General features: G+C 38.8%; 1 protein-coding gene across 1 annotated transcript in view; it reads right to left on the bottom strand.

Annotated features, from left to right (window-relative positions):
• Positions 1-3,514: 3,514 nt before the first annotated feature.
• The window catches only part of LOC142250231 (transmembrane protein 132D-like), a 1,501,062-nt gene continuing 1,492,124 nt past the window's right edge, over positions 3,515-12,452 (bottom strand). The window contains exon 9 of the mRNA XM_075322366.1: positions 3,515-8,848. Coding sequence (XP_075178481.1) covers positions 7,679-8,848 — 1,170 coding nt within the window. The 3' untranslated portion in view covers positions 3,515-7,678. The remainder of the gene's footprint in view (positions 8,849-12,452) is intronic.

Below are 12,452 nucleotides of genomic sequence, written 5' to 3'. Positions count from 1 at the left end.
TACCAGCGTCCGCCGCTCTCACACTGCCAGTGCCGGATCCCTGCTCTCTGCACACGTAGCAGAGTACACATCGGATAATTAACCCAATGTGTACTGTGGCTAGGAGTGCAGGGAACAGGGAGCCGGCACTGGCAGTGTGAGAGCGGCGGACACTGCTAACGAAGGTAAATATCGGGTAACCAAGGGAAGGGCTTCTTGGTTACCCAATGTTTACCGTGGTTACCAGCGTCCGCAGAAGCCGGCTCCCTGCTGCCTGCACACGTAGCAGAGTACACATCAGGTAATTAACCCGATGCGTACTGTGACTAGGTGTGCAGGGAGCCAGCACTAAGCGGTGTGCGCTGGTAACCAAGGTAAATATCGGGTTGGTTACCCGATATTTACCTTAGTTACCAAGTGCAGCATCGCTTCCACGCGTCGCTGCTGGCTGGGGGCTGGTCACTGGTTGCTGGTGAGATCTGCTTGTGTGACAGCTCACCAGCAACCCGTGTAGTGACGCTCCAGCGATCCCTGCCAGGTCAGGTTGCTGGTAGGATCGCTGGAGCATCGCTTAGTGTGACGGTACCTTAAGTCTCATCTCTGCTAAAGTGCACAGAGGTCAAACTCTTGCCCATGAGCCAAATCAAGCCTGCCAGCTGATTATATTTGGCTTGCGATGCACATTATTATGTATGGAGGGCTGTGTGGGGCCCATTATTCTATATGGAGGACTATGTGGAGCCCATTATTCTGTATGGAGGGCTGTGTGGGGCCCATTATTCTGTATTAATGACTATGTGGAACCCATCATTCTGTATTAAGGACTATGTGGAGCCCATTATTCTGTGTGGGGGACCATGTGGTGCCCATTATTTTGTGTGGACGGCTATATGGAGTCCATTATTCTGTATGTAAGAATATGTGGGGCCCATTATTCTGGATGGAGGACTATGTGGGGCCCATTATTTTGTATGGAAGGCTGTGTGGGTCCTATTATTCTTTATGAACGGCTATGTGGGGCCCATTATTTTGTATGGAAGGCTGCGTGGGGCCTATTATTCTTTATGAAGGGCTATGTGGGGCACATTATTCTTTATGGAGGACCATGTGGGGCCCATTATTCTGTATGGATGAATATGTGGGGCCCATTATTCTGTGTGGATGACTATGTGGGGGTCATTATTTTGTATGGAAGAATATGTGGGGCACAGTATTCTGAATGGAGGACTATGTGGGCTCATTATTCTGTATGGAAGGCTGCGTGGGACCTATTATTCTTTATGGAGGACTATCTGGTGCCCATTATTCTGTATGGAGGGCTATGTGTGGCTCATTATTCTGTATGGAGGCCAATGTGGGGCCCTGTATTCTCAATGGAGGGCTATGTGGGGCCCATTATTATGTATGGATGGCTATGTGGGGCCTATTATTCAGTATGGTGGGCTATGTGGGGCCCATTATTCTGTATTATGGACTATGTGGGCCCTTTATTCTGTTTGGTGGGCTATTTGGGGCACAATATTCTGTATGGACGGCTATGTGGGACCACTTTTCTGTAGGAAGGGCTATGTGGGACCGTGGCTAGGTTAGCCCACAATTTTGTCCAATTTTTACCTTTGGCCCTCTGTATTTGAGTTTGACATCCCTGATATAGTGATATGATGGGTTGCTTCTTTTGTATTTCTTGACATGTAATGTCAAATGTGGAGCTATTTTGCCTCACAAGTCTATAGCACCAAACAAGCTGCCTGCAGGTTCTTCTTATGGAGTAAATGGAACTTGATTCTTTAAAGATACAATATATATTCTACCTCATCTGAGAGCAGCATAGTGTAGGGGCAGAGGTCCTGATTCCAGCAGTAAATAATCACTAAGTGGACTACCAAACAAGGTAATTCTAAATATTTATTAGCTGACTGTGCTCACCTCCCACCAATGATTGGCAGCTTTCTGCCTATAAAAGTGTACAGAAAAAGATGTCAAACAATATACCAAGCTCATTATTAAGAATATCAGCAGTGATAAAGCCTTCGATAAAGCAGTGTTTTTTAAAAACCTACAGCAATCAGAACAGTAAATGATACATCACTGTAATCAAGGTCTTTGCCCCCATATTATGCTGTTCTCAGATGGGGCATAAGGTAGAAAAAGAACCGGTGATACATTCCCTTTAAAATGTTCTGCCCCAATTCCAAACAAGCCATACCTTTTCTTGAACTTGAACATTTAACATATTCATTGAAGCCTTTAGGGTCTGGGCTGTAGCTATTTGTTTTTTTTTTTGCAGTTTCTTTAGCAATGCAAGGCCTGACCCTGGGGTGAATTTGCTAGGATGTCCACTTTTGTGAAGAATATCAACTGTTTGACTATTTTCCACATGTGAATAATCTGTCTCACAATAGAATGATGGATTCCATATTATTTAGAAATGGCCTTCTTACCCTTCGCAGATAAATGGCACCAAATTACTTTTCTAATATCATTGCTAATGCCTTTTCTCCTTCACAATGTGTTAACACACTTTTGAATGTCGCAGACCAGCACAAAGGGAAAACTTCTGCTTTTATATAGCTGGTCCAACTTCCTGATGAACAATGAATCAAAGGCATCTAATTACCATCATGTGATATTATTTACACTCTTAATCTGCTAGTAAGTAAGAATGTAATGAATTTTTCATATACTACTTTTGCATTTTAACTTATTTTTTTGTTAAATAAATAATAACACGGTGTAATTTGATATGTGTTGGTGTTAATTTTTGCAATTATAAGTTCTTCTAAGGATTTAATGTTTTTTTTATGTCTTGACATGTAATACTATAGAATATAAAAAGGGTTTGCTTAGTGTTTCTCATGACTGTATATGGAGTGATAATTTAACATTTTATTACCATCTGTTGCAGAAATTTCTGCTGTAAATCAGAAGTCCATCCCATGCACCTAACTTGAGTTTGGCAAATATTGTTGTGTTGGATCCAGCCCTGTGATCTCTCTCAATGAATCAACATATTTTGTATATTTGTTGCACTGTCTTTATTTTCAGGCACATTTACAGTACAGGAAGAAATGTTCTGTATTTTGTTTACTTATTCCATTAGAGACAATCTGTGCTACTAAAAGAGGCAAGAGAATGGCCACATTTTGTGCTTTGCCAAAAGTTGATTCTTTTTTCAGAAACTTGTACTTGAGATGGATTTTTTTTTATGTGGCCATTGATATGTAGCATAGGAGTATATTGGGTAACATACACAGAGATCATAGAAAAGGATGTCAAGCTCACAACATATCACTGATGAAGGCCAAACTAAACGTGAACCTGTCAGGTGCAATATGCACCCAGAACCGCATGCAGTTCTGGGTGCGCATTGCTAATCCCTGTCTAACAGTCCCTGCATACACTAGCATAGATAAAGAGATCTTTAGAAAAAGAATTTCTAAAGATCGTTTATTATATGCTAATTAGCGTGGGGACTAGTCACAAGGGTGTTTCTTCCCTTGACTAGTCGGCCCACATAGCATGTTAGCACGCCCCTGTGGGCATACTAATATGCTAATGAATGCACACATACCTAACTGTTCATGGCGACTGGCGGAAGATAGATGCTCCCTGCGCATGGTCCAGAGTCCTCTGCACTTCCGGTCTTGCGCACTGTACCTCACTGAAGCCGGGAAGCTGACACTCAGCATCAGTTTAGTGCGCATGATCGGAAGTTTCGGGTACTCCGGATTATGCCTGGTGCGCATCCATCATCCACCGCAATGAACAGTCAGGTACATGCAGCATAGCTGCATATCATTAGCATGTTAGTACTCCCACAGGGGCGTGCTACCGTGCTATGTGGGCCGACTAGGCAACGGAAGAAACGCCCTCCGGCCTAGTCCCTGGCCTCATTAGCAATAAACAATCTTTAGAAATACTTTTTCTAAATATCTGTTTATTTATGCTAAAGTATACAGGGACAGCTGAGCAGTGATTACTTACACTAAATTCTCCCCCAAAATCACAAAACCAAATTTGAAGAGTAATAAACATGAGGAATTAGTTATTTTTTTTACTATGGTTACCAACCTTTGTTTTCAGTGATACCTTGTAAACTTGTTTAAAAAATGTTCATACCTAGAGAATAGTGAACCTTATTTATCAAAGACTAAGGGCCATGGAGGCCAGAACGCATTGGCAGAGTGATGCTTTTTCGCTGTTCTTTTCTGCACCGAATGTGTACCAGCCTTAGTTTTATGCATTCAATAACTTTTCTGCTTTTATTGATTATCTCTCTACTGTTTTTTTGTTTTGGACATTCCTCATTTATCACACGTGTAATTGTAGTATGGTAGATAAGGGGAAATTCAGAGACATGCATTTGAAATAAAACCATACAGGGCATGGCAGGTTTTTGTCTGATCAACAAACATGTATAATAAATGATATTTATCTCAGGGACAGATGTAAGATGTAAGTAATTGTGTTACACATAGAATCCACCTGTGACACATACATGGATAATGAAAATTTCAGGCTTGTATTATGCATCTAATAGGACAGCAAGGAGCTAAAATGTGATTAACTATGTTATTAATGGTGGCACACTTGTTCTGAATCCAAACTGAGGTGTGTGTGACTAATTAATGCCCTAATGGCATAGGACACCAGACAGAAACCCCTACACATATGTTAATATCTAAGATGATAGCTGATTCTATAGCAACACATTACACGTGAATGCATGTTGCTCCTCATCTGGAGTGTTCTCTATATAGCCATCGAGTTGTTCTACACGTGAAAGATAACCTCAAGTCAAGCTTAAAAATTCAGCTGAGATGTTAATGATGTAAGAAAGTGGCGGTGGTGCTTGGTTATAAACAGAAGCCAACAAATTAAGTGAAGGGATCTGCTGAGTGATGATCTAAACGTTATAGAATCCTTCCTTCCAACTCGAACCAAACAGGAATGTCAGGGAATGCAAAGATGGGGTCTGGGAATTTCAATAATGTGGATATAGTATATATAGGGAAACCTTGATGACAGGTTCCTTCAGTTTCTGCACAGCTGGTTCCTCAATTTAATTTAGCTACACAATGCTTGCATATAGAGTGCCAATAGCACAAAAACTAGTGCAAATTAGTCATGTATACAGATACGTGGCAGTGTTCACTGACCAATCCATCAACACTGTTAGGACATTTTCTTCAGAATATCCATTTCTTGGACATACTGTATATCAGTGTTCCCCAACTCCAGTCCTCAAGAGCCACCAACAGTGCATGTTTTCACGATTTTCTTAGTGATGATTAGAGATGAGTGAACAGGAACAGTAAAGTTTGGTGTTCGTATTTTACGGATCCTACCCACTCAAGCGAGTATCATTGTGCTCGCATCGGTGTGCTCGGATACACTCAGTGCTTGGCCCTGTGTGAGCCACTTGCAGTGTTTGAATGGCTCTCACTGGTGGTAAAAACAGTGTTATCACTTGTAGTATAAATATAAAAAAAAAAATCCTGCCCTCCCCCGGAACTGTTCACTTTATAACTGGTTGTAAGTGGGTTGAAAGCCGAACTGCCCAATCAATGAGTTTTAATGGGGTTCAGGTCAAGTCTGGGTCCAGAACTGAACTCTATCTAAAATTCATCTGAACTTGCAGAACCCGAACTTCAATGGGTCCATTCATCTCTAGTTATGATTCCAACAGCTGTGCAATGCTAAGAAAATCCTGAAAACATGCACTGTATATAATATTGTATAGTTTTAAAAATGTAATCCAAAAGCCTCTTTCATACTTTCTGGTAAATTCCAGGTAATAATACAATTTTACAGTTCATGCAATGCTGTACAAGTGCCCGTAAAATGATACTATAATCCCTCTTAAAAGCACTAAAAAAATGCTTCTATCAGAATGTGGAACTTCAATTAAAACATTCTGTGTATGTAACATAAGCAATGCAAAAAGGAAAAGGTTCATGGAAAATATCAGAAAATCTGGAAAAGCCTTTACAGAATAAAACTGGCTCCATACTCAGCTCTTATTTCGTAAGAGCAGAATTCAGAGCTAATCCATGAAGCACGCATGAGGTCTAACAGAAGAGGTGACATTGGGGTGACTTTCAGAACACATTCAGTGAATAATATTACACAGACAGTGGCACTGAATATTTTAGGAATGTAGTTTCAACTTAACATTAACTCAATTTAGCCATTTCAAAAATATGCATTGGCTTTACTAATATTTCTTTAGATATTTCATTGGTACTGTTAATACAATGGAGAACATGAATAAATACAATTACTCCATATTTGCAATGGTATTGGAAAAATCTGACTATAATGACTGTTATATCAACTTTTTTTTCTGACGGGTAAAGATAGTACAGTAGTATATTTCAGGTTTTTAAGAACTAGGGGATTTCCGTCTTTCCCATCACCTTCCCTACTTTTGGATGTTGCTACCTTCCACAACCTATTCCCATCCTTTGTACCATTCCCCTTATTTACCCTTGTATTGTATTGAAAGAAAATTTAAGAAACACTAATAGAAGAGGAATTAAAGAATGACCGTGCTGTGAAGTATAATTTTGTCATTTATGAGAGGAAGGCATTGATAGGCTCATTATTTAGTTTAGCTCTATGACATTTCACAACCACAGCCATCCCATCTACGGCAGTGCTAAATATTAGTATTGTAAGGCTATGCTGTTATTCTTAGTAGAACATGCTCATCTAATGCAAAAGAATTTAGTCTGTGAGTCTGAACCAAATGTTGGGTGCCTATGGCTATGAATGAGGTCCCGAATATAGAACTCATGATTATGGGGCTGTGAAGATGCATAATATGGTGCAATGTTGCTTCTATTGTTTTTTTCACAGGCAAATATTCATATACCTTTCATTTATAGAAAATGACCTTCTATTGTTAGAAGTCAGACAATAGTGTTTGTTGAAATCTTTATACATACTTGGGTCATTTGTTAATGGAGATTTTTTTAAAAGATTGGGACATAATGTAATTATTTTAATGTGGAATATATAAGTGTTTTATGTCTGAGAAGATTTTTTCATTAATCTTTTTTTGACTTGAACGATAACATTTTTGCTAGTAAACCTTTAAATATTTTTTTTTTCCAAGTTACAATATAATTTTTTTTGTTAAATTGTAGACTACCAAAGAAAACAGCAATAAATAGCAAATACAGGTAATTCCACATCATTCCACGTCCGCATAAAGAACATTGTGGGAGATTTATCAACATTAGTGCCGAGGAAATTAACAAGTTCCCCATGCCGACCAATCAGGTTTTCCTTTTTCTTTTTGACCTCTGTAAAATGAGAGATTACCGTAATCTGATTCAAATTCCCTCAATTTTTTACACCAGATATGAAAAATCTCTTCTATTGTGATATCCTTTGGTTGTCCAAATCATATTGCGATAACAGGTTCCCTTTGTTGTCTTTGATATTATGTTGCATATGCACTTTTGACACATTTCATACAATACACAACGTTGCATTTTAACCAGACTTTGCATTACATTGGTTGTTTTCTACCCTGTAAAAGTCTGTGTAAAAAGTTTGTTTGGGCATTTATTGATTATTTCAACTTTGTAAAGTAGTTGATATCCAGAGGAGAAATATATTAGACATTAGCCCCAACTGGGATTTTATTCTGTATGAGAATGGCTGAACGTCTTGAAGCAAAAGATGCTTTTCACACATTTTCATGTAACCTTTCCATATAGTTTCTGAGTTCTTTGCATTCGCCAATGTCTATGTCTTGGCAAACCCACTTTATATCATCTTCATTGTTCACTAAAATTGAGTTAATATTAGGACAACCATCCTCAGAAGGGATGGTGGTAAAAGTAGTAAATTTTACACGTTTCCTTTTGGAGGTAGGAGAGGTTGCAGACTCACCCTTCTGTTCTTTCCCTTCATTGAAGGAAGTTTCTGCAGATCTATAGGGCTGTCCATTTACAGTTTTAGAAGGATTTGAAGTGATAAGATATTTACTTTCTGCAATATTTACTCCCCTTTCTACAGCTGTAATGCATTCCTCCTGCTGCAAAGGGAAGTTCATGTTACTTTCCAATATTTCTGTTCGATTTGTAAGTCCAACCCAGTCATGTGAATGTGTCATGGCCTCTTGTTCATCCACTGGGACCTGTTTGTGTCTATACTTGAGTGCAAATGTGACACAATTGATGAGAAAGACAAGAATGGCTAGGCAGAATACCCCCAACAAAGCATACATTCCAATTTCCAAGTCACTTAATCCTCTTGTGTTTTGAGCAAGATCATTTTCTTCCATATCACCATTATTACCAGGTAGATCAACCTGTGCAGGAAAACTAGTAAAATCCATGGGGATATTTGGAAGATGACTGTCATCATCTAACAAACTTTCTCTCTCTCTCTTCTTACTTAATGGGGCTCGGTCAGTGGTAGCCCTGTTCATGTTTTGGATATCTCTCTCCATGGATGGTGTGCCAAAGTAAGTAACATCAGGTCTTGCTCGTTCTTTTGGAATCTTCTGTTTTCTACCAATAGAATGGTTTTCAAAATGATCTCGGTTCACATGTCTACTGTCACTCCCATTGTGACCAAACCTAACTCTTACGTGACCAAAGCCGACGGTAAGAACGCTCTTGCGTTTAGACTTCTGACAAAACTCATTTATCATGAGCTCTACTTTGACTAGAGCACCCTGTCCTTCTGCAATTGCCGAAAATACAGGCCATTTGGATTTAGAATCCTGAGACACAGAGAACACCTTCTCATCCAAAGATGACACACTGAGTGAAAAATCTTTTGTGTCGTAGATATCCAAGGGGGTCACTGTACCATCACTGAACTGAATCCAACAACTGATCTCTACTTCCTGTGTACAAAAGGAAAAAAGAAAATTCAGCAAACAACAGCAGATAAAAGGAAGAAAATGTTTTCACGAAGAACATTTTATATTGTAATAAATTGTAAACTACGAGGAGGTGAAGGGCACAAATTCATTTCTAAGACATAAAAGCACTAGTTTAAATTTCTTGGCAATAAAATGTGTTTTTTTCCTCACTGGTTCTAAAAAGACAATGAGTCCCTGGGGCGATATGGATTTGACTTTAACAGCGGAATAATAAAGTGACTGTCAGTAGACATTATTATATGCTGACTTAAATTATCGCAGTTGTGTATTTAAATGAAAAAGAATTGCGCATTTCAAAAATGTATATTAAGTTTAGCATGATTACTTAAAGAACTCATGAAGCGCTGTATGTAACCTTCAGGAAATAGCAATTACAACTTTTCTTTTTCTGTTTCGTAAACTATTCCACATTCTATTTTTTAAATTTTGATCAAAAATGGTTAATTCCGGAGCGATATAGAACTTCATTCCATTTATTGCTTCACAAAATACCTGATCAATGATTCGTGTTTAGGTACATAAAGTAACAAACTCTACAATTTATGAAACATAAAACCTTCTCTTTACTCCAGTCAGGTTTAGACACTTATGCGGGGAATTGTTTCATGGAGTTTTTTCTAGATTTTCCATAATGAAACCATTAAATTTATTTTCATTATACACAGCCATTCAGACATTTAATAGGCAATGTTGATGTCATAACATTTTCCAAGATCCACGCATTACTGTAAAATGAGCCCCTGCTTAGCGACGTTTGTATAAAGCACTTCAATACGCAGACTTGGGTAAACTGTTATTTATCCTTTAAGCTATCAGGCAATCATAACAACAGGCTTGCTTAATATTGTATGAATGTCTACGACTGTAGAAATAAAATAAGGGCCGAACATTGAAAACACATACACATTTTGCAAATGTCAATATCCACGCTCTTTAGCACCTATCAATCTTTGCTTCTGAATGCAGCCATGTATTAAGCATACATATAAATGTGCAGAGATATAAGACTTTATTTGATAAAAATAAACAAGATCAACCATATCGATCAGGTAAAACTTAAAGGGGTTGTCCAGTCTATAATGATAAGTCTGTAGTCACTCTATGGGACTGCAGACTTATGAATCCTCCTAGAGCACACACTGTGAACTGCAAAGATCCGCATTTTCATGGCCAGACCCTGACTGGTGGGCACGGACTCGGTCTATACAAGTGTATGGATTAAATATGGACTAGTAAATGTGGTCGCCAAGTGGGCGTGGACTTGCTCAATACACTTGTATAAAGCGAAGCTGTACCCACTAGTTGGCTATGGCCTGAAACATCTATATCGCCTAATTGCGGTCACATGACCGCCGTTCCCAACTCAAAAACCGGTGGATCCTCACAGCACACAGTGTGTGCTCTGGGACGATTCATAAATCTGCAGTCACATAGAATGAGTAAAGACTTATTATTTTAGACTGGACAATCCCTTAAAGAATGATCATTCCAGTCAACCAATCGTCACCCGAAATTAAGTTGGTTGTACTTAATTACAGCCAAAGGTTGACTCAAAGATCTTTCTTTCCATAAACAATCTTTCTTTTGTGAACAGTCTTTTATTGGAAGAATATTCCCAGAAAAATGGTTAATTTATTTGTCAACTGCCAGTATAGGTAAAAATGTGTATGGCATCGATCACCAGATGATTGTTTATTCAGAGTTTTTTTCAAGCATCAAACTACTTTTCTCTTATGAGTATGGTCACCTTTAAAGTCTAATTTCAAATAAATTACATGGCTCAAGAATATATTCATCAGTCTTGAATATTTGATAATTGTGGCTAAATAAATCACTATTTAAGTGTGTATTCTGGGTAATAATTTCTCACTTGTCCTGAATTGACCACTGTTGGATTACCAGCAATGTTTTTCAGGTTTTCGATGTGAAGACCTGAAGTTGGGAAGCACTGCTGCTATCTAATAGACATTGGGATATCTTTAGTCTAAGGTCCTGTTTCATAGTCAAATTGTGAAATAGGATACATGGTCCTGACCATATACAATAGCAAAAAGGCTTCTTTATTGGTATTTGTTAAGGCAGAATACGACCAGATGACGGCCATTTTGCAAGTTAATATGATTCTACAGGTGTGAACGAGTTCGGATTCTTGATCCAAACACTTAGAAGTGTATTAACATGTGAAACGGCCATCCTCTGGTCACACTCTGCCCTAATGGTCACCAATAAGAATCATTTTTTTTCATTATATATGTTGAATGCCACTTACTCTTTTTCATGATTATCTCCAGATGTTCTTTTCCATTCACTGGACTTGAAAGGGAATCTGTCAGCAGATTTTGGTATTTAAATTGATGGCAGCACAATAGCCTGGTTACAGGGATATGTCACTTATTAGTCTGTGTGTTGTAGTGTCAATATCATTAGCATTTTAATTAGCAGGAGATTAACACTATAGAACTATATGCAGGGCAGTCAGGCTAATCTGTGTAACCCCGCCCCCACCAATGATTGTCAGCACAGTGGACACAGTAAGCTGCCAGTCAGATGTGTGTACCGGTTATACACAGCCCAGAAGTCATAGGTCTGCTACATATACATAGGACAAACAAGGATTGTATCAATACTTCACCAAGAAGTCCAGTAAGTGAAATATTGTTGGAATTAGGCTTTTTTGCCTATGTTATGCTGTTATCAAAAACCTGCTGGCAAATTCCCTTTAAGACAAAACAATCTTTGATCTCAGGGAGACCAGCCAGGGAAAACACTGCCGGCAGCTAGCAAAGGCGCTCAACGCAGTGAAATCCTAGGTGCATTGCCCCCTGAGGAGTATGCAAATCAAAAAAGGTCCATGGAGCCTCTGTTAGGAGTCTTAACATTAAGGAATAACGTTTGGAACTCCATTCTATGTCTGAACTGGGTGCAAAAAACCTAAAAAACATCACTATGGGGAGATAAGGTATGCACACCAGTGACTATGGAAGGGGAATACATGGAATAGCAGAAACTGCTGTGTGAATACTGACATGAAAAATTCAATAGCTATTTGTAAGGATGAAATGTGAAAAATGGAACCTGCATTACTGCCATGAATATATGAATAAAGAGAAATTTAGCTACTGAATTGATCAATGCAGAAGAGCCCCAACACTACGCCAAAGTATTTCTCTACGTTGGGGTCCCTAGCTTGTGTGTGTCCTCTCATGCAGTTAAAAAACTTACCGTGTATGGGACGCTGAGACCCAGGCTATATATGCGTATAATGTGGATTGGCAATAGGTGTGTATGGGGAGGGTTCACAAACGAAAAACTACTAACATTAAGGAATAACGTTTGGAACTCCATTCTATGTCTGAACTGGGTGCAAAAGACCTAAAAAACATCACTATGGGGAGATAAGGTATGCACACCAGTGACTATGGAAGGGGAATACATGGAATAGCAGAAACTGCTGTGTGAATACTGACATGAAAAATTCAATAGCTATTTGTAAGGATGAAATGTGAAAAATGGAACCTGCATTACTGCCATGAATATATGAATAAAGAGAAATTTAGCTACTGAA

The sequence above is a fragment of the Anomaloglossus baeobatrachus genome, chromosome 1 (assembly GCF_048569485.1).
Source record: "Anomaloglossus baeobatrachus isolate aAnoBae1 chromosome 1, aAnoBae1.hap1, whole genome shotgun sequence".
Classification (NCBI taxonomy): Eukaryota; Metazoa; Chordata; class Amphibia; order Anura; family Aromobatidae; genus Anomaloglossus; species Anomaloglossus baeobatrachus.
The sequence above is the reverse complement of the archived record's forward strand: the minus strand, read 5'-3'. Positions and strand labels throughout refer to the sequence as shown.